Genomic DNA, 21,569 nt, shown 5'->3' with positions numbered 1-21,569 from the left:
AAAAACAAACTCGCCCCCCAAAAGTGAATGTACCCAAGTCTTCTCTACAGCCATTTTTCAAATGACATCCCTCACCCAGATGGGTGCCCCTAAATCTACATAGATGATCCTGGGCCATACTTACACAATCCCACAATGTGTTGGCCCGCACAGACCCCTCTTTTTGAAAGAATTTGTCAGGGTTACTTTTTAAGCACCTTGGCCTGGCAGAGAATTTTTTTGAATTGGGACACTGCACCCCAATATATTCAATAAAATACCAACTAACTGCAAAATATTTACACGTTTGACTAAGTATGAGGGTTAAAATTCAATATTTATTGGTTATTCCGCTTTTATTGCCTTTCACGTGAAAATGCTAGCATCAGTTGAGTTGGCTTTATTTTACAGAAAAATAAAATATGGATATTTTAACACTTTCCCAAAATAATAACGGTTTACTTGACCAGGAAGCATCTGTGATGTAGTTGTAATGACGTTCCTTGAAATCTCAAAACAGAGAATTATAATATCCTACTTTTTCTTTGCATAATTTTTTTCAAACTTGGACCAACTTGTAATACTTAATACATGTATTCTGCTAATTACTTAGATAAAATAGAGAGCTTTAGCGAAAAAAATTCAATAACAAGAGCGTTTGGTGAATTGAAGTATCATGATAAAAACATTTTGAAAGGCTGATTAAGACTTCCCCCCCAAAAAATTCTTGGACGTAAATGCAACAAGCAACATTTAAAAGTACTTTTTATATTTGACAAATGGAGTTTTTTCTTTGAACTCAAAACAAGGATATGTATCACTTATGACTCCATGGAAGACAGAAAACTTGAAATTAAATAATTTTTAATAAAAGTAGAAGTGAAAAAAATTGACATTGTTTTTTCCGAGACCTTGTTTCTTGATACTGAACTTTCAGATCTACAGGGCTCTAGAAAAAAAACTCTCTCGACATCAAGAGTATTCAAAATTAACTTTTTCTTTCACCAGACTGTTAACATCTTTTAAAAAAGGAGGAAAGAGTGGCAGATAGAAAATAAAGAACTAAAACAAACCAGAAAACATCCCTGTAACAGACAGGTCGAAACTATGGTATGTAACACTGCAGTGATTTAAGTACATTCTCTTACACAATTAAGATTTTAATTATTAAATATTTGAAAGACAAAATGTTTTTAAAAAACCAAGTGGAAATTCCACCGATCTGCATGGCATGAATGGTACTTAAATCCACCTGCTACACACTGCACGACATGAGGTTGATACCCTAATACACCTAGTCACTTTTTTTCTATGTGCTGAGCACATTACAATAAGCCATTTGCAAATTAAATTTGAATAAAATCTGGTGCACTGAGTTATCTGACTGCACATAAACATAATGATTTAAAATTCCCCAGACTAAAGACACTGTTGCTATACCTTGTGATTCCGGGCAAGCTTTGCATAGTGACCACCATCTCTGGAATGGACTGGTTCCTTTGTGCCCTCCTTATCCATTGAGAATAGTGTATTGTTGCAAGGCGTCTCTTATGTAACTAAGCAAAAGCTTGCCCCGAATCAAGAGGTATAGTAACAGTGGTTTTAGTGAGGAGAATTCAAATTGTTATGTTCACGTGAATTCAAAGAACTCAGTGTACCAGATTTGGGTCAAAGTTAACTCGCAAAAGGCTTATTGTCATGCACTTGTTTTCAAGAAAGGCATGTGGCAGCCTAAGAAACATGACATTGTTCCAAACATGTTGAATGGATACTGAGATACATCACTCGTTTATACACGCACGCCATTTCAGTAAATCTCGACTTGACACTTCCTGAGAATTCGTCAGGCCTCATGGTTATTGACAGCTTCCGAAAGTGTCAAAGCAAAAGTAAGTAACTTTCCCAAAGGTTAGTTGAGTACATGGAAAACTATACTGGAGAAAATTTGAACCAGTCAATGAATCAGACGCTGAAGGTCAACCTTTCTTGTACACAAGTGTATCAATCTTGTAAAGGCAAGTATAGTTTCATTCAGTACAAACTACTTCTTCCCTGGAGGATTACCCGTTTAGGTTCAAATGCATTGACAATCACAACAACAAGATGTGTATTAATAATAAACGCACTCACATGAATACTCTCTTGCCTTCAGCCTTGTGTTTTTATATTTTCTGCACATGCATTTTTCAATGCATATGTAACACCTCTAACATGCTGCAACTTAATGGAATCTGCTGGGATAAACCAACGTTGAACCTTGCATTCTGTCTATTTGAATTTTTGTTTGAATTTGTCTGTGAGAATATGCTTCCAAACTGATTTTATTGAGTTTTGCTTTTTTTTTAATTGAGCCTGGGAATTGCTTTGTAATGGGTTAAGATCAAGATGTACATTTAAAATGCTTGAATAAATCTTTTCAAAGGCTATTTCCAGTTGCATACCGACAAAACGTTCCGGAAGTTCTTGATAAACAATTTTGCAAAAAAGAGAAAAAGGGAAAAAGTTATTTGTGGGTCATCATCAGAATCTCCCCACCCCCAACCTGTGTGAAGCCACGCCTACCACAGGGACCATGGAGAGCGCCTTATGTGTCCCAGAGAGACGCCGGTTATGTTGACTGGAATGGAGATGACAGCAGACGGCAAGCCCTGTTGCTGCAAGGAGTTCTTGATCATATAACTGTGATTGATGAGAGAAAAAAAAGTGGGGATTTCAAAAACTCAGTGGATCTATTTGAAAAATGAGACTCAACGGGTTGGACTCGTGCAACTACCCACACGATTTTGACACAACAACTCACGAGTCCCAGCTGCAATCCCTCTGAACATCACAGGTCACAGCTTACCCGTCTCGGCCGAGGAGGAATGCAACTGGAATGGAGGTTGTCCTGCCCGTGTTGTCATCGATCATGTCAATGACCTTGTCAAAGTTCCTGGCGTTGTCATCGTAGATGATTACACCTACTGATCCAGCTCTCTCAGCTACAATGGCCTTGGACATGAAGGAACAACTCCTGGGATTAAGAGGCAGTGACACAAAGAGTCATGAACACTACAAACTTTCCACCTAGATATTGAAAAAGGCCCATTCCGAAATACAGGGGACCATTTTCTTCAAGCTGCTAGGAGGATTTTGAAGAGGATCCTGGTCTTGTGAATTTTAAATTGTGTTGATACAATGCAAACTGGCCGCATCTTCATGAAAATCAGCACTCCATGGTTCCACTTTCTGAAATTTTTTTTTAGCACAACTCATACTGAGGGGAAAAAATAAAAACCCAAAGCTCACCCTCTTTTGATGAGAGCGATTTCCCCAGACACTTGAGCAGCATTTGTCAACGATCCACAAGCATCCTCTGGGTCTGTTGGAATGAGACATATTCTGTGGAAATGATCAGCCTGTGAAAAAAAAAGCCAAAATTTTACATGTTAATATTATCTTTATTCAAAATATTGACACTAGCTGCTATATGTCTATGGATACCTTATGTGTGTGACTGGTGTGGCTTGTAAACAGATTTTTCAGTCGTACAATATACTGAGAATATAAAACAAAGCAGGTAGTGTAGGCAAGTGAGGGGCAGATATAATGTAATTGTTTTGTTTGACTTACAAAAGTTGCTCCAAAATTTTTGGCTGGTCTGATTTTATAAATAAAGGCGAGATCTTCTGGGCTAAGGATACTGAAGAAAAGGTTTTCATCTACGCCATGACCTGTTCACATGGAAAAGATAAGAAGGCATAATTCAAAAGACAGTCCAAACCAGTTAGCAAAGACATATAAAAAAATATAAGCTCATGACAAGAAATTTTTCTCTAGGTAGGCCCCTTGCAACAGGGATTGTATATTTGGGGACCCCCAGTTTTTCTTTTTTCATTTTAATCTGGTAAAACTCGTCAGTCCCTCCTAAAAACCAAAGGCAACACTCTCTTTATTGCGCTGACCCTGTTTTTTGGAATTTCGAATTACAAACTGTAACAGAACTACTTCAACTTGTCAACCAGTGTCAGTATCAAATGTATCAAAAGTCACTCACTGCATCAGTCAATACGAATGCAATGTCAACACATGTATGGAGAAGGAAAAGATGGGTCAATAAGCGGCATAATGACGCAGCCACTGCCATGCATGCAGATAATGAGATATGGATATCGCAGAGTAAATTATTTCTAGACGCGAACCCCATCCTTCTGCAAATAATCAATATTTCATGTTTGATTTCACATAGTATTACCGTGTATGTATCGAACTGCTACTAAAATTATGCCGAAAAGAATACAGATCTGCCACGTATGCAGTAATCTCCAACCGGGTCCACCCGATCTTCTAAGAACTATGGGCGCCGCCATCTTCACAATCTTGCACAAGGTTAAAAGTTCGTTGTTGGGTTGTGCGATTATACAGCGGGGTAGTCAAATAAGTATTCAAGTACCAACAAATGTATTTGTATCCTTGAAACTGAGTACATGTATGTAAGGTACAATTTTATCTTAATGATAAAATCAAAATACAGTTTGAAACAACTGACTTTGTCTCGTGATTTTTTTCACCAGTTTCTAGTCTCGCAAGTTTACAAATTAAGTGCAAGCCGCGTACAACGCATTATACCTTTCAAATAATAGACGAGTCTATTGCAGGTCATCGCCTTGATATATCGAAGTAGGCCTATTTGTATATCTGCAAGTTTCAGGTAAAGCCTGTGGGTTACGCGGCGATCTTTGGTCACAACACCTTGTTAGAGACAAATAAGCAATGAGGCATTCGTCCAGTCACTTATGACAGAAGGTGGGAGACGATTTTTACATGATGGCTAGCTCCGAAAGGAACTTGGAAGAAGACAGAGACGAGGCATGGGTAAGTGTCGTGCCATAGACCATGTCAGGTTGTTGTGCTTAACCAAATTTCAATAATCTCATATCAGTATGTTCGTTTAATATCATGGAATTAAGCCTAGGCCTACTCCAGGTTTATTTTACACTTGTCATGCTCACATGTAGGCCCTAAGCTTCTTTACTTGTTACTTTGACTGGCAATTTCATTGTACATTTAATTATACTGTTTTCAGGTGTAAAAAATGTTATCACTAGTATCAGGAGCCAAGTTTCAAATCTGCTTGTCATCCATTTCTTGGAATCAGTTCTGTATTATAAGTAGATCCATGGTAGCTCAGGTGACTGACTAGTTCAAAAATTTGGAAAGAATTCCATATACGGACAACACTTGATGCTCTGTGCACAAACCCATGAGACTTGTCTGAAAAAACTCTAAGTAAATGCTTCAGAATTTTTGCAGCTAAATGTTACTTTTTGAGCCATATTACCATGTTCTGACAGCTGACATCACATTTTAAGTGAAAACTAGTGTTGTCCACGTATGGAACTCTTTCCAAAAATTCTTCCTCAGATTTCAGTCCGTTAGTCTTATCAGAATGCAAATTGCAGATCTTCAGCATTATGCTCACAACGGGGAGATTCTCAGTTTCTGGCTAATCTCTGTATGTCCCGAGCCCAATGCTGGATATATGTCGCTAAACTGCACCCTGGTGTGCCTGCTTTTTTTTAAACAGGAGCAGCCGCAGTCACAAGTGGTGGACGTCAAGTCTACAGCCATGGTCAAGTCGGCACGGAGGCTACCAGTCTACCAGTTCTCCAGGCTTGACCAGAACACCGACCTGCACCTGCCGCCGGACAACTGGTTACGCAGTGAGGCCCAGCTCTCCAAGACCTGGGTGACGGGTGAATGCACCCAATTTTCCAGGTAGACTCTGCTCAGTTTTCCCCCCGTCTTGAGGCTCAGGGGTGTAAGCCAAGATGAACATTTCTAAGAGACTGTTCCGCATGAAGGCATCTAATTTTGTTTTCTTTTTCAATATTTTAGCTTTGCCATGGCTGAAACGTTACCAGATACTGTTGGTGAAGTGGACGTCATTTCAGCTGCAGAGGTAAAAGTGATTTCAAACTGGTGACTTCTTTCAGCAGAAGCTTTCAATCAAAGTTGAGTGAGTCCTGCCGATAATACATGAATGGATGCTTCTCTAAAGCGTGCAAATTCATTCAATCCAACGTAGCTTTTGTTGGAACCTTCCTGAGTCCTAAATGCAGTACTCCCGTAGCACATTCTTTCAACCTGTTAACACCTTTATGGCAGGAACCAGGTCTTGACGGCTTTATAAATATCACCAAAATAACCACAGAACGAGGGTACAGATTACAGCTGATCTACAGCGAGGAGTGCTCAGGTAAAAGAGTTAACACACTGCCGTCATGGCTACTGTCATTTTTGATTCTGGTATGATTTTTTTTTTCAAATAGAACATCAAGAAGCTGTTGAAGATTCCATTCAATAAGATGCAAGTCAGCATGGCAGTGCACCGCGTGGGCAAGACGCTACTACTAGATGAGCTGGATTTGCTCAAGCACCTCAGAAGTGCCTCCCAGGTGATCAAGTTTACAATGTCTCGTCTCGTTTATTAGGCATAAAAATGCAGAACTACACTTTACTAGCCTAAACCCCGTCCGCCTTTTCTGTAGGCCTAGAACAAGTCCTGCGAAAACAGAGTGCATAGCGTGCTGACTCGAGCCCAATCCTTTAACTACAGTGAAAAGCCGATTTATTTTCTGCTCCACACCGTCAAAATTTCCTGCTCCTCATCCCATCTAAATTACACTTGTTTGAACAATGATAGATTTGGCTGTGGACTTCCCGGCAAAAATGAAACATCTGTTGCCATTTTGTGCCCTCCTTCCTGTTGAATAGGGCGAGAGAGAATGGATGAAGACATTTCTCCTCCAAGCAGTCCTGTCCGAAGGGAAGAACCTGACCATGACACGCAAGACCAACGAGCTCCTCCAGAGCTGGAATCTATTGTCCAAGTTCCTGTGCTACAGGTAATAAAAGACACTACCATCTGCCTGAAGATTGTGAGTCACTCTCGAAGTAGTGTTGGAAGTATTCTAATTGACTCTGCGCCCACCCGGTTGAGGGCGCTCAGGTGGGCTGCCAACTTTTATGAAGGGGTGGTGGATTGCTGCCATTATAGTTGATTTGACCATCAGTCAGTTACGTCAGTACTGTGTCAGTGGATGTGTTGGAGGATGTGAGAGCTGATTGGCAGAGACTCCAAGTGGAATGGTTGCGAGGTCGCATTAGATGATACAGCTTAGGAAAGTCGTATGTTTTGGAAAATTGCTCATCAGGTTACATTAGGATGTGTGGTAGCTCACTGTTGCAGATATTGAAGGTCCATGCAATGGGCATAGGACATTTTATCACAATAAACAACGTCATATCCTGAAGTCCTTTGTAGGGGGTCCAAGGTTGTGAGATCACTGACTTTTCTAATTCTCCACTTGACAGTATTGGCAATTCTCCAGATGAGTCTGTGCCCCAGCAGAGCTATGACTTTGAGGAGCAGCACTTGCCACAGAGCCAGTCTGCTCTGGTCCAGATCCCAGACCTGCTGCCGAAGGTATGCTTAGCTCAGCACTGGCAGGGGTCTTGTACAAGCTGAACTTGCTAATTAATGGATTCAAACTCTCTACAGGAGGCCCTAGATTGAAAACTGCAAACAAAACTCCTTCACTATGCGATGTTGATCATTATTTGTGATTACATATGTCATTATTCTAAGGATTTGTGCCTGTGTATATCATGAAGAGTCCTGCCTTTGTTTATCTCAGTGTTATTTGAATATTGGGCACATTTTTTTTGTTAGACGAAGCCGAGTGAATTTGCCCGTCAGGTTCTCTGGCAGTTTGAAGACATCCGCATGCTGATTGGCACCGACCTGCCCATCTTTGGAGAGGGCACGCACCCAGCAGTCAGCCTGAGACTGAAGTGAGTCGTTCATCAGCTGTCCAGCATAAAAGATTGCTCAGTAAACTCACGTGCTAAGCAACGGTCTGCCAAGAAGCAGTTACAGGAAATGTAGTTTGCATGCTACATTGGCTGGTAGCCTGCATTTGCTAAGCAAATGGATTCTGTATGCAGCAGTTTCTGTACCTTATAGTTCATCAGCTGAATGTCTTTTCCTTGGACAAAGAACTAAAACTTCCCTTGGTGAATTTCATCCTACGCCAGCTCCCTTTCTCTGTCTACCCATTGAGAATTCTTACTTTGATATGAACAGTATTGGAGCTGTGAGCAGACTTATCCCTGAGATGTATTCAGCCACCGGAAACCTTTCTCAACCTTCCAAAGTTTTCCATCTTGTTTAAAAATAATGACACATTCTTTACAATTTTTACACTCAAGAGCATGGAATCCTAAATGAGCTAATATTCAATGGACTTTCACCTTCCTCAGTTTCAAACTGATGAATTTCAACTGTCGTGAGGATTTGGGTTCCTAAACACAAGTTGTGTACGTTTATTTCTTATGCTCAAAATATGTACTTCAATGGACCTATAACATAATAACGTCACGCTTAGTCTACACATGTGCTTCTTTATGGCAGTGAGTTTGGACAAGATCCATCAAGCCCCCATAGTAAGGCGCACATGTAAACATAAAGTGACGTCATTGTGGTTTAGGTGTACTTCTAGCAAGTACTGACTGGATATTTGCAGGCTGGTGTTAAGAGTTTTCCATCTATCGGTCTTGCCTAGGGATATGAGCAGCCCGATCAATGTATTGACCGGCCTTGATTACTGGCTCGACAACCTCATGTCCAATGTCCCCGAGCTGGCCATGTGCTACCATCTCAACGGCATCGTTCAGAAGTATGAACTGCTCAAAACAGAAGAGATACCCAACTTGGAAGAGGCCAAGTTTGCACCCCAGGTCAGTGAGTACCCATCAATTACAAGTCTGAAATGTATAAAAAAAATTCTCACTTCTACCTGCAAGCTTTTTGACGGAATATGTCAAATTGATAACGTCTGTTTTCTGGCCTCACCTTCCAGGTTGTGAAGGATATTGCACAGAACATCTTATCTTTCCTGAAAAGCCACTGTACAAAGGAAGGGCACACATACTGGCTTTTCAAAGGTAGGTTGGTGAAAATTGAGGCAATTTTGGAATGGCAGAGCAGCAACTTTGAACCTTTCTGGGTTCAATCAATCCACTTTATTGCTTGTTAACATGATTTTTTTCTCTGATGATATCCTAATGATGTTTATATCTTGTGATTTGCCTAAAAAGTATCGTATTGAGTGATTTTGCAGCTGTAGAAAATTGGTATTGATAGTTCTTTCAGCGGTGAACTTGTCAATTGTAGGATTTTGTTAGAGCCACTAGATTTGACACCTGTTTTAAGAATCTGTAGGATACATACAAAAGTACAAGGGTTTAATTTTACATGTGCTTTCCATTTCTCCACAGGTCAAGATGAGGACGTGGTGAAACTCTACGACCTGACAAGTCTTTGCAACGAGTATCCCAACAGGCCATGGGAGAATCCCTTCATCTCTCCGGTCGCCATGTTGCTGTACAGGGTGGCCAGGAATCTCTCCATGTCGGGACCCAACAAGAAGTGAGTGCGGCAGAACACCAGTTTGAGTCGCTCGTCCCTGGTTCAGCAGTATTAGCCGCAGTAGCTCTTTGCACGTAACTGTTTCAGGAGATGAGGGCGTTGATTGCGCATGGTTCCATCCCTTTTAAGTTTAGTTCCACGTCCCACTGCCAGTTTGTACTTACTTGGCTTGTGATTAGCTGGAGAACAATGATAATTTACTGAAGTGGGATTTGAACCCAAGACCTCAAGATTTCTACATCATTGGTTTTAGCCAACCACAGTGATTTAAGTCTGCCTAAAAATGGCCAAGTGTAAGCTCTTGTCAAATTCTAGTGAATATGTATGTTATTGCCACACATGTGCATCAACTTTTCTCGTGTACCTGAAATTTCAGGCAACATTGTCAGAGCCCACTTACATTCCTGCATTCATCCCCAGGAAGGCATGCTCTTCTTCATTCTTGGGGGGCTGTATTCAGCAGCCATAACTGTCGTTCTGACACGGCCTGTCTGAAATGTGTTCCATTACAGGGATAAAAGCACCATGTACAAGCTTCTGAAGAACTGTCTGCAACTCCTGGAAGGCAATGAAGGGCAACATCCAGAGGTGAGAGCTCTCTCAACTTTGGAACTCAAGGCTTGGCGCCTGAACTCAAGTCTTAGCATCAGTCAATGTTATACCTTTCAACTTCAGTCATTTCTTTTAGTGATCGCAAGGATTTTTTTGAGATGGACAAGTTTGCAAGTCTGATGGAAGCGGCAGATTGGAAACAAATACCAGAATTTCTGTTTTAGAGGTGGGAGGAAAATTCCTGAGCTTACTATTTCAAGGGGAATGCAAACAGGTACGTGTTATTGTGTAGGAAGTGTAAATTTGAACCTGGGCCAGAGATGGAGAAGGATGGTGAAAATTCCAGTTGAAAGTTTTAGTGCGCATTTCTTTGGTGATGCAGGTAGCAGCCTCGGCCAGTCATCTCCTGTCCCACATCTTTATCAATGAGGATGACTTGAACGACCCCCAGCCTCCTGCCGCCTCAGCCCCTGCCTCCCAGAAGGCCTCCAACAAGGCCCAGCGGCAGCCTGCAGATTCCTCGTCTGCCTCCGACGAAGACGAGTTGGTCATCGAGGAGGAGGACGAGAGAGGATCCTCCCTGAGTGTGCCTTCCATGAACACCCAGAGCCTTAAGCAGCCCAGCAGCAAACACAGCAGCAGCAGTGGGATGGGTGGCTTCAAGGAATGCGGACGGCACCGGAGGCGGTCAGCCAAGACCGTGTACGCCTCTCGGGAGGAGAAAGCCAGAATGGCCCTGGCATTCATTGTCAAGGTAAGGAGTCACGGGATAGTATTCTTATGCCATTCCAAAGGTCAATCTCTGATTCTCTGGATTTGTCAGACAGAAATATGCAGTTTAATATGACCCATCTTCTTACCATCAGCAACCATGTAAAAATTGTACAGTAGTCTAGAATTATTGCAGGTTTTACATACCATTTTGTATTGGTACTTCTGTGCATAAATACGTCTTGCTGGAGCTCTTCGTGAAAAATTGGTAAGCTTGTTTTTCCGGTTTTCAGGGTCTGAAGAGCATCATGAAGTGTCCCCAGTCTACAGATACACGTGGCGGCCAGAAGCAGGCTGCCAAGCTGCCAAGCCCACTGCCCTCTCCGACACGGGTCAGACCTCTCTGCTATTCCAGGCCCTCAGTGACCAGTGACACGGGTGGGAAGGCAGAGCTTGCAGACACCGAGTTGAGGCAGCTCCCAGGTGGTACTGTGAGTGCCCTGGATGACTTTGGTGGGGTGGACAGTGGGGCCGAAACGGAGCAGCTCAGCAAGGAGCAGGAGGATTTGTTTCTTCCCGAGAAAATGATGAGTGATACGAATCGCGACACTCTGGGAGGAGTCGTTGTTGAAGCTCGCAGCACAGAGGCAAGAAATTCCAGTGAAGCAAGAAGTACCACCAAACTCTTGGAGCAAGAGGTCACGACCAGCTCATCTCATGTGGTGCCTGTCTTCACCTCCCCTGGAATGACAGACAAATCAGGGCAAGTTGTGGAGATCGAGGGTAACGCAAAGCCAGAGGAGCCTGTGATCTCAAGCCGGTCAAAAGGAAGCATCTTGCCTGGGCAGCTTCCTGGGGCTGTGCTCCAGGAGCAGCCGAATGGAAAAGACGGCAGCTCTGGCTCATCGGATAGATCGGCGCATTTCTTAGAGGACTCGAAACCACTTGGTGCGGAAGAACCGCTTCGGCTGACTGACCTGTCCATTGCCGGAGGGAAGTGGCATCCGGGAAGCTGGCAGCATGAGCTGAGCTTCCTGCTCCTCAAGAAAGCTCGAGAGACCTACCTGGTACTTGCCAAGGCCAACCGAGATGCTGAGAGATATGGGCTAGCCCTTCACTTTGCCCACATGTCCTTATTTTGTCAAAGTAAGAACCACCACACAATTATCAATCTTATAATCCTTTCACTGAAGCTGCATGACGGATGGAGCTCATGTTTGCTGCACTGAAGTAATGAATCCGTCCTACTTTTTTAATGCCTTAAGTCTCTTGGATCATACGTAAATTTTCTCTGTTCAAATTATATAAACTAAGGACCTCCCAAATGTTGGTCATCTTATGCGCTGTTGCAGAAGTTGAGATTACATTTCGAAAGCAATTTCAACTATGTGAAATAAAATCTGACAGGGAATTTCCTCCACAGCTGTAAGATTGCAGTAGTTTCTCCATGAGGAGAATTGGCTTGAGATTGTTGGGATCTTCTCATCCAAAAATAATATCTTGCACTCAGTTGGAGGGATCCATGTCTAGAGGTAAGAGAGTTTTCAGTACTTGCCAAATTTCATCTTCTGATTAGTATGATAATCTTTACTCCCTCCCATAGGTGCTTGTCAGTCAATGGACGATAGATCATCGGTGAACCTGCCAGATCCGAGCAGCGCCCTCAATCTCCTGAGCGACCAGCTGGCGGTGTGCGGCGACTGCCTCACCCTTCTGACACACAGCCTTGTCTCCTACGTCAGACAGAGAGAAGACTTCAGGTACTCGACTGCCGAGGATCGCCTGATCCTGAGCGAGGCTCGGCAGCACCATCCGACCAATGGTGGGTGTTACTCCCCTATTGATATGTAAAGCGAAATGCGTGACCCTGCCCTGAAAAATATGATCTGAAGGTTTGCTCGGTGGATGTAGCAATGTGACCGGGGTTGGCGGTAGCACCGTGTGAAATCTTTGAGGAGTGAGCGAAGTTCTGGAGAGAATTGTTGGACTGAACATTTAAGACAGGAATTTATTAACTGTGGGTAACGAAAACGACGGTAAAACAGCATGTTTTCCAATCTGGATAGGATTTGTCAGTTTCATCTTTCTGTCCTGTTTGGATAGACCATGAATGGGCGGTTGATTTTCGTAACGACACTGAGCACAACTTAAAGACCAGCATACAGTGCTACACACTGGCGCTGAGTGAAGGCACCGGCCGTGGCGATGATTATCTGACAGCTCTCAGGAGGAAACAAGGCAACGCCCATAACGAGCTGGGAGTCTGCTACATGAACCAGGCACTAGCAATGAGAAATGAGGAAGGTATGCCCCTCAAACTGTGAGAAGCTATAAAACTGATCTTGTAAGGGGTTTGAAAGACAGGTTTATCTACTTAAGGCAGAATATAGCAATTAGCCGGGGACAAGCCCCATGTTGTTATTCTGGCTTCATTTTGACTTGAGTCATCGGGCTATGTGACAGATTTTATTGAAAATAGGGGTTCAGACGTATGCTTTCTGAAGAACTAGGCATAAACAATACACCTTACCTTTGCTTGTCTTCAACTGAACCTCCAAAGGTGACTGTGATGGAAAGATGGTTGTTTGGTGTAGACGCCACTTGCTCCATGCACTAATGTGTAGTTGCTCAATCAATTAAGACTGAAGGGGTTGTTTGTTAGAGTCAGGTGTCCAGTTTAGTGGCATTTCGTGGTAAATTTGCTGTAAAACGCTGAATATTCACCCGGGACGGTGTGCTCTCTTTTCCTGCCGACAGGTACCTTTCAGGAGGAGCAGGACCTGTGGTACAAGAGCCTGAGGTGCTTCGAGTCCGGCATCAAGATATTTGAGAGCGTCAAGGACACTGCCAACATCTCGCTCCTGCTCTGCAATGTGGGCAAGCTGATGCGACTGTGCGCCTTCAGCTGTGGGGAGAGCGAGCTGTACAAGAGGAGCGAGATGAGGCAGCAGGAGCGCTACTACTACAACAAGGTAGACAGAAATATTTCAACTGATGCGGTTGCAAAAGTCAACTCAAGTAGTCCAGCTGTCCTGTATTTGGAAGATGTTTGCTACATTTCCTTCCTTCCTTCCTAAGGCATGTAAAAAGCCATAGAACTAAACTTCGCTTCTCAGAAGGCCATAAAGAGTCCTTGGAGAAATCCTCAATTTTTTTGGACCCCTCTCCAAATTTTTGCGTCCCCGAATATGTGGATCTTGATCTGCCCTTGGTACTTCTTCGGTATTCTCATTTGCAACTCTTTCAGTGCCAGTTCTCAAAACGATGTTGCCTGTCTTTTGAATCTGGGCTTCGTGTTTTGTCCAATTGAGAAACAACTGCCAATTCCAACTCTTCTCAGTGATATCGAGACAGATGACAGTGCATTTTGCCTCCTGATTTGCTAACTCCCATGTGATCTCTGCAGGCTGTTGACTATTACCAGAGGGCATTGACCCGGCTTGGCCAACGTAAGAAGAACCCATCTCTTTGGGAGTCGGTCACCTGGGAGCTCTCATCAACATACTTTGCCATGGCAACCATCTTACAGGATCATCCTCCTCTGTCGTCCATGGCTCAGGAACAGGTATTCTCAAGACCGTAGAAATTAAAAAAAACTACTACTTGTCAATTTCAGCGGAGCAGGCATTAACTTAAGCGTCAGTCCTGTCCAAAGAGTGCCTATGCCCCTACACATTGGCCATATGCTAACTACGGCTTTGTGTGTCCCTTAGCCGTTTGTTGCGGGCGCCGGCAATCCCTCAGTATTTTCAATTTATCTGTTCACCAGATTGAGAAAGAGATCCTTGAGCTGATGAACAAGGCCCTGCAACTATGCGAAGTAGACGATATCACACCGGCCAAGCAGCCTGTCTACCAGTACCGCACAGCAACCATACACCACCGCCTAGCATCCCTGCATCACAATGCCTATAGAAACCAGGTAGGCTGGACCACTTTATGAGTGTCGAAATATCTGAAATCTCTTGTGTGAGCATTGCGCAGTGGGGTTTCTCCAACCAGCCACACCTTTAGGTATCCTTTCGGGGAAGAAAAGACGTTGTTGAAAGTTCACTCAACCTCATTTGCTGTACTTAGAGGAGTGTAACAGTCGGACAGACTGGGCAGCCACAACTTGGTAATGATGCTTATTCATTTTCAGATCTTGCCGGCGAGGGTGAGAGTTCTTCGGCCACGCCTCAGTTCTCAAGGTTGAATACATACGCTGTGGTTTAAGCCCTCAGAGTGTATTGCTTTTTTACTGTCCCAGAGCTTTCACACTGTGCTCCATCAAACCTTCAAACTGGAAGCTAAGACAGCTCGAAACACATCCTGCGAAGTAGTAACATCAATTTTTGACCACTGACCCTTGCAGAGGCACAATTTCAAATCTCAAATGTGTCATCACGATATGTTTTGCAAATCTCAGAGATACGATTAGCGTTGCTGTTACTGACACTCAAAGAGGTTAGTTTTTATGATGTAATCTTGTTACTAATCCTGAAGATTCAAGCTTTTCTGCTTTGTCACTGGGTTTCCTTCTTTATTCCTCCGCAGTCGTCCCAGCAGAAGCAGAAGCACACGCGCTCCCTGGCAGAGCTGCACTATCAGAAGGCCATCAGGCTGTTTAGTGACCTGGATCGTCCCTCTGAGTTGTTGAGGGTTCTTCTGGAGAGAGTGGCCCTCCTGGAACATCAGTTTGAAGGTAAATAATGGGACCAAATTGACTGGCTGCGGCTGAGATTCGCACACGAGTCTATGGCTACAGCCACTTACTAATGGCTTGCACAGGTGCATGTTTTATTGTCGTGAATCTTCCCTGAATCAACATGCCAATATTGTGTGCAGCATACTGAATTAGTTGAGTCAGAGAGTCAGTTTTCCAGTTTCGGTGTTTAAGTTGTCCAATTTTTCATCTTTACATAGCTGCATTTACCCACGCATAAAATGTAACAGGCATAGTATGCCTTGAACAATGTTGAATGTTTCATAGTTGGAAGATGACCTCATTGATGACCTTTGATATTAACAATGTCTGTCTCCCATGTGTACAGGATTTCTAAGGGAACATGTCAGATATCTAATTTTTGGTACATTCTATCCAATCTTTTTACTCCTCACTACACGAAGCAATCTTTCAAGTACATGTAAAAAGCATCCTAACCGCTTGTTGGCTTTGTCAGGTCAGTCTGGGGTCAGTGCTCGCATCAAGACCCTACAGTCAGCCCTCGAGGCTCTCCTGCAGTGCAGAGATGCACTGAACGCATTGCAGAAGGCGTGGGGCAAGGAGGCAAGAGAACTGGGCATGCCCACCAGCACTGTGCAAGACGCCGGCCGAGTTGACTCGGATGTCGTTGAGCGTGGTCGGATGTCACCGAAGGCACAGGTGGATGTCGGTGAGTGGTCTCGTTCTAGCGATGATGAGACCGCAGACCCTAAAGGGACATTGTCAGAGACGGATGTGCCCGACTCGGGAACGAGAAACTTGGGAGTTGATCCTCTCGAGCGGCAACGGAGGACAAGTGAGGAGGAAGCTGTTGAGGATCCAGGTATGCACCAACCGGCCCCGAGCAGCTCTGAGACAGGAGCCAGCAGTGCCGGAGGTCAGGGGTCACAGCCAGAAGGTCAGGGTTCAAAGGTCAAGGACAGACTGAGCAAGGAGGAGGAAGAGGAACGGCAGAGGCTGGAGTCGATTTGGGAGTCCAGGCTGCAGTACATGCTGCGGAACCTTGTCAAGTTGCATAGCACCAACAAGAAAGGGTAAGACGGAAAGTTGAAATTTGCGACTTGATGAAAATGCCGAGTCACTTGGATTCCTGATCCACTCAGTGTCCTGTTGCACTCATAAGTTTAGAGATATTCTTCAAGGTAAGAGGGTTTCACCTCTGGCTGGTATCCTGTGAGTTGTTCAGGTCTTTGAGCTCATCATGTCCATAATCCCTGGTACCCTGCCAATTACTAAAAGCTGTGCAGCAGTTTGAGCTGCAAGTGTTACTGTCAGCGTTTGTTCAGGGTCTTAAATTCTGATGTCTGATATTTAGTTTTAGTCATGTTCATTTCCTGAAAGGGAAGGCGATATTCATTCCTTAATATTAGGAACATTTGAAAATCATTGAGAAATTGTATTTTGCATCCACTTGGCTTTCGATTAATGTTCATGAAATGTTCTGAACAATGCAACAACTCTCAGGGTCAGTGATACATTTCGAGGATGAATAAAACAGCCCCCAAAATTTGACTTTGAAAATTTTGAAAGTTTTGCCGATCTGTAATTTTTCAGGATGCAGCAGGCCACCGCCTATAAAAAGATGTATGCAGCCTCCTTGGGAAGGACCCTGCCAGCATCGTTATCGTCAGTCCCACCATCTCCTGCCTCATCGACTGAGGGTCCTGTGACTCTCCTGAGCATCTTGGATGAGGTGCAGCAGTTGTTCCAGGCCATCAACTGACTAGGGGTCGAGTCTCGACTCGGTATTGCCACGGTTCGACAACATTTCTAATGTAAGTGCTCTCTTATTGTGCAACCTACTCAAAGTCATTTTTCATTTAGTGGAAAAATTAATTTCAGCTCTAACTGCCTTTAGTATCGTCATTATTATGAAATCTTCTCATATGGTTGAACCTAGGGATTCCTCAAAAGTGTTCTTAGCCCTTTGACTTGAGGGGCCGACAGAGAAAAAAAATACTGAGTGGAGACGGCTTGTTCAGTTTTTATTGACGGAAATGTCGAGCAACCACGCGCAGAAACAAAAACGGAACTGGACTGGTACCGAAAATGTAATTGATGTGTCGGCTTGGGCAAGATTCGAACCACGGTTGCAGAGACGGAAGATGAAAACTGCCAATGTGGCTCAGGTGTTTCGTCCAGGCCTTTTGTTGCCACCCCTTTTCGTTATATGCCCCGCCCTCCATGATACACATGAGACTGTGTTTACTGGGTTGGGAGTGATGTAATTTTTGACGGAAAAAACAGGTAATATATCAAACTTTCTACCCAGAATAGCATTTTATTTTAACTAATGGAGAAGCCATAGTAAATTGAATGCCATACAAATAAATCATGCAATACTGTAACAATGTGCAATAGAAGTTAATGCAACATTACCTCTCAAACCTTTAGGCTGACTTCAAGAGATGTTACTCGGAGCTCTCAAGTTGGCCAGTCCTGTATAATTTAAATTGAATTCCTGCCTTTATGTGCATATGTTACAACGTACAACTTTGATGTTTCAGTGGTTAACGTTAAAGTCGGAACGAGGTGGATGTTTGTTTTTGTGTTCATCTGTCATGGGAACAGATGATTCTGAAAGACATGCCGGTAAATGCCTCGGTACATTTATCTATCCATTTTGGGACAGGTAAATCGTTTGTGGTTCTTCTTTTTTTTCAGGATTTGGCAGAAAATAGTTCTTGTTAAATAAACCAGGAAAGACTAATATTGTATTGAAGTAAAAGACGTAACCGAGAGAATCAAATCACATTGAAATGTTCACCGAGGCTATTTTATTAAGCAATGCTAATTTAGCCGTGTTATTGATAAGATACATCACAACTCTATTCACAGTTTTGGAGATGCGTCTAAATTTCCAAAAAGCAATGTCAAGTGAACTCTTCAATCTCAGATCTCAAAAGAGATAATAGTTTATTGATTTGAGTCAGTAATTAGACTTGAAGTGAATTCCCATGATGAGGTTGTTGAACGATGATATGTGAAATGTCTGGACATTTTTCAATGCTTGCACCAAGGCACTTTCGAATGATCAATTAGATGTATGAATACGTATCCATGTCTGGTCCTTCGAGCTGAAAATCCACAACCAATTCATGTCATTTGAATAGCCATCCGTATTATGTATCACGGTGTTCATCTTTTTTTGGGTGACTGACTGGAAGGGCTTTTTGGTGCTGTCCTTCTGTTCAACTTGTAGCAAAACACACCCAAACTGGGCCTTGTGCCAACAACGGCGATATCAATGATCGTTGTTCACGCTCAAAGGGTGCATAAAATACCAATTCATAGCGTGCAGAACTGCCAACGTGAAGAACGAGACCGCTGTATCGATCAACAAATCAATAATTCCCTGAAAAAAAAAGAAAGAAAAAGGAAGAAAGAACAGAAAACGACAGGTCGGCTGCGTCTACATGTATTGAACAATAAAAAAGCTGCCAAACGTTTCGTTTATTCAACTGTCCTTCTGTATTGTTTCAAAACATTTTTTTTCACAGACTGTCTTCAGGATTTTATTCACGTCACGTTTGAAATAAAAAGGGGGTAACGAACCTAGCAACCGCTCGGTTCAGTTTGTACGATTTAATCGTTATTGTGTAAAGCCGTTCGTTGATTCCCGAATTATTGCCACGAGTACCTTGATCTATCCCGGTAAACATTCTCGATGGCATCGGTAGAAATGAAACAAATTCGTCGTTTGTAAGAATGATTTGGGGTGACGAAGTATAACCAGTACGTGGAAGCCGAATCAAGCCGATTGATTGCGATGTGGAAGCCGAATCAAGCCGATTGATTGCGATGTGGAAGCCGAATCAAGCCGATTGATTGCGATGTGGAAGCCGAATTAAGCCGATCGATTGCGATGTAGGGTAGAATAAATGCAGATTGTCGCGATTATGTCAAGAATAGTAGAGGAATAACTCGAGAAATATCCAGAATGACTTAGAATTATGGCAATTTCAAAATCTGAATGAAGTTATTATTATATTTGTACACTTCTTGACCTGTGTAACGATTTGGTATGATTCTGGTCTGTTTAACACCAAGAAGTCATAATAATCTTTCGGAACTTGCAAGAATTCCATAGGAATATCCAGTTGCAAATAACAAACTAACCACGAATTACAATTTGTTCCTAAATCACTCCGACAGTTTTGAACCTGTCTAAAATTGTCGGGGCACTTCCAGAAATTTCACCGATCTTTCAATTCGGCTTTGAATCGTAAATTTGCGAATCAACCTTTAATAATGGCTGAAAGTCCGGTTTGTATTATTGCGTCTCACGGACTGGAGATTCGCACGAAATGCAGCGCCTTAGCCGGATTACCTAATCCCTAGCAACGGCCAGCTTTGGGGATGCTTGCCTGCAGATCACAGGGTTCTGCTTTGGGTATTAGCAGGGTCCAGCTGACAGACATGGGGTTTCATCCCGCCGTGGCTTTTGTCTCTAAGTCACTTAGTCAGTACCCGTGCACGCACGGCGAGGGGAGAGCGCGCACGCCGCGGGGCGCCTCGGCAGGCAAGAACAGTATCCCGGGACCCGTTGTTGCGGTCCGTCTACTCGTGGTGCAGGGAAAAAAAAGAGGGAAGATCTGCCCCTGACATGTTGCCACGGACTCTCAGAGATTGAATAGCCAGGACTTGTTTACTTTACTTTGGGTGAACAACCAGGGCTTAAAACGCCTTCGGGCTTTTTTTCTCTTTTACGGCAGTCGAAGGCCGGCTACACCAGGCTGAAACGGCGCGCATCTTCGCTGCATGTTCGCTCTAAGAAAACAGTCCTCGCACTTTATCAAGACAAGATTACAAGAACATACACTTTGCCTGAGCAGTCAAAATCGTGAAGGTCTTATTCTCTAGCAAACGAAACTTAACTCTCATTTCCTATAGGCCTACCTGGCTCTTAAATCTACACTAATTGGTGTTATTTTTTTCCTCTGTAGCATCATTGTTTCTCTATTGTAACTTAGCGCGCGGTCAACAACCCAGTTTTCCAAGGTCTTGTTTTGCTTTTTGGACTAATCTTCAGTATCTTCACCGTTTACCAGTTTTGCATGTTGTCTTTCTAGTCAGTGGAGATGGGGGGGGGGTTGGCTTGGAAAGGCCACTTTTCCAGCTTTAAATTACTTCTGTGTTTTTGTTTAAGTAGGCTTGTGTCATATTTTCAAAACTGCTGAGACATCCGTCAGTGTCGACCTAAATGGTGGGAAACTGAACAGAAAAGAGACGATATCCGGCCATCAGCTCGATTTTTTTTTTGGGGGGGGGAAATCACCCCCGTCTGTCCCTCTGCACAACAACATCCGTTGTGTGGCCAAACCTTTCATGGCTTCCCTCAGAACCACGGGGTTTCATTTGGCACGATCTTTTGCACGCAATACGTGTCCACAAACATGAGCGATCGAGCATTACAGGAGTGTGATTTCCTTTAACCTGTCACAGTGCACCGTACACGAAGATAAATGATCAGGTCCAAGATTGGGATTGGTGTCCGTTAACACTTCAATGTGTCTGAAAAAAAATCACTTTAATGGAGTCGCATAGTTGTCCAGTAATTTCGTCAAAAGTTTTTGTTGACCTGTGTGCAAATTTAACTACTGTTACGTGTAATTTCGAGCTCTAATCTCTGTAGCAAAGAAAGTGAAATAATCGTAAAATTAATTGCATGTATTTATGACCCAACTGAACAAAATGAGTTCGAAGTTCTTTTTATTAAATAGTCGATAACATGTGCTTTGGGAATAGTTATAATAAATGAGAAATGTCTGACGTTTAGCCGTCGTTTCCATGTTAATCTACTAAATAAAATGTACTGAAAAGTGTGAGAAATAGTACGAAGCCGCATGCAAGTATAACTCTTCGAATGAACCCCCAAAATTGAACGACCACTCAAAACGAATGATGTAACTTGAACTAAGGATGAGTTCGAAATGAAACCGAAGTGAAAACGAATTTCAGGTCGAGTTCGGGCGGAATGTTCTTGACATTGGTTTCTTGCTCTACGGCTCGAACTTCGACAACACGACTCAAGAACACTGTTGTCGGAACCGACGACCACACACCACCTCTCAGGATTTTACTGGAACACACCAAAAAACTCGGGAGATTTTGCTTTTTTGAACAGCCGCAAAAAAATAGCGAGATGGC

General features: G+C 43.2%; 2 protein-coding genes across 2 annotated transcripts; one reads left to right on the top strand and one right to left on the bottom strand.

Moving 5' to 3' along the window:
- Positions 1–297: 297 nt before the first annotated feature.
- Positions 298–4,371, bottom strand: LOC147797019 (protease-associated domain-containing protein 1-like). The gene is made up of 5 exons (XM_087145205.1): positions 4,214–4,371; positions 3,592–3,692; positions 3,268–3,377; positions 2,825–2,992; positions 298–2,658 (listed from the first exon to the last, which is right to left on the bottom strand). Exons 1-5 carry the CDS (start codon positions 4,326–4,328, stop codon positions 2,538–2,540), a joined length of 615 nt encoding a protein of 204 aa, XP_087001331.1. The 5' UTR covers positions 4,329–4,371; the 3' UTR covers positions 298–2,537.
- Positions 4,372–4,618: 247 nt separating this feature from the next.
- LOC110973897 (erythroid differentiation-related factor 1-like) lies at positions 4,619–21,197 on the top strand. Its single transcript, XM_022225107.2, has 21 exons — positions 4,619–4,833; positions 5,546–5,736; positions 5,857–5,920; positions 6,291–6,416; positions 6,736–6,866; positions 7,336–7,447; positions 7,694–7,815; positions 8,586–8,760; positions 8,883–8,967; positions 9,301–9,451; positions 9,964–10,039; positions 10,386–10,757; positions 11,008–11,860; positions 12,318–12,536; positions 12,818–13,018; positions 13,472–13,686; positions 14,121–14,279; positions 14,484–14,636; positions 15,251–15,398; positions 15,877–16,453; positions 16,974–21,197. Exons 1-21 carry the CDS (start codon positions 4,783–4,785, stop codon positions 17,140–17,142), a joined length of 4,350 nt encoding a protein of 1,449 aa, XP_022080799.2. The 5' UTR covers positions 4,619–4,782; the 3' UTR covers positions 17,143–21,197.
- The last annotated feature ends 372 nt before the right edge of the window (positions 21,198–21,569 follow it).

This window comes from Acanthaster planci, linkage group LG13, assembly GCF_054643075.1.
Source record: "Acanthaster planci isolate LZ-2023a linkage group LG13, COTS_SCS, whole genome shotgun sequence".
Classification (NCBI taxonomy): Eukaryota; Metazoa; Echinodermata; class Asteroidea; order Valvatida; family Acanthasteridae; genus Acanthaster; species Acanthaster planci.
Note: the sequence above shows the minus strand (reverse complement) of the source record. Positions and strands in the feature narration are given on the sequence as shown.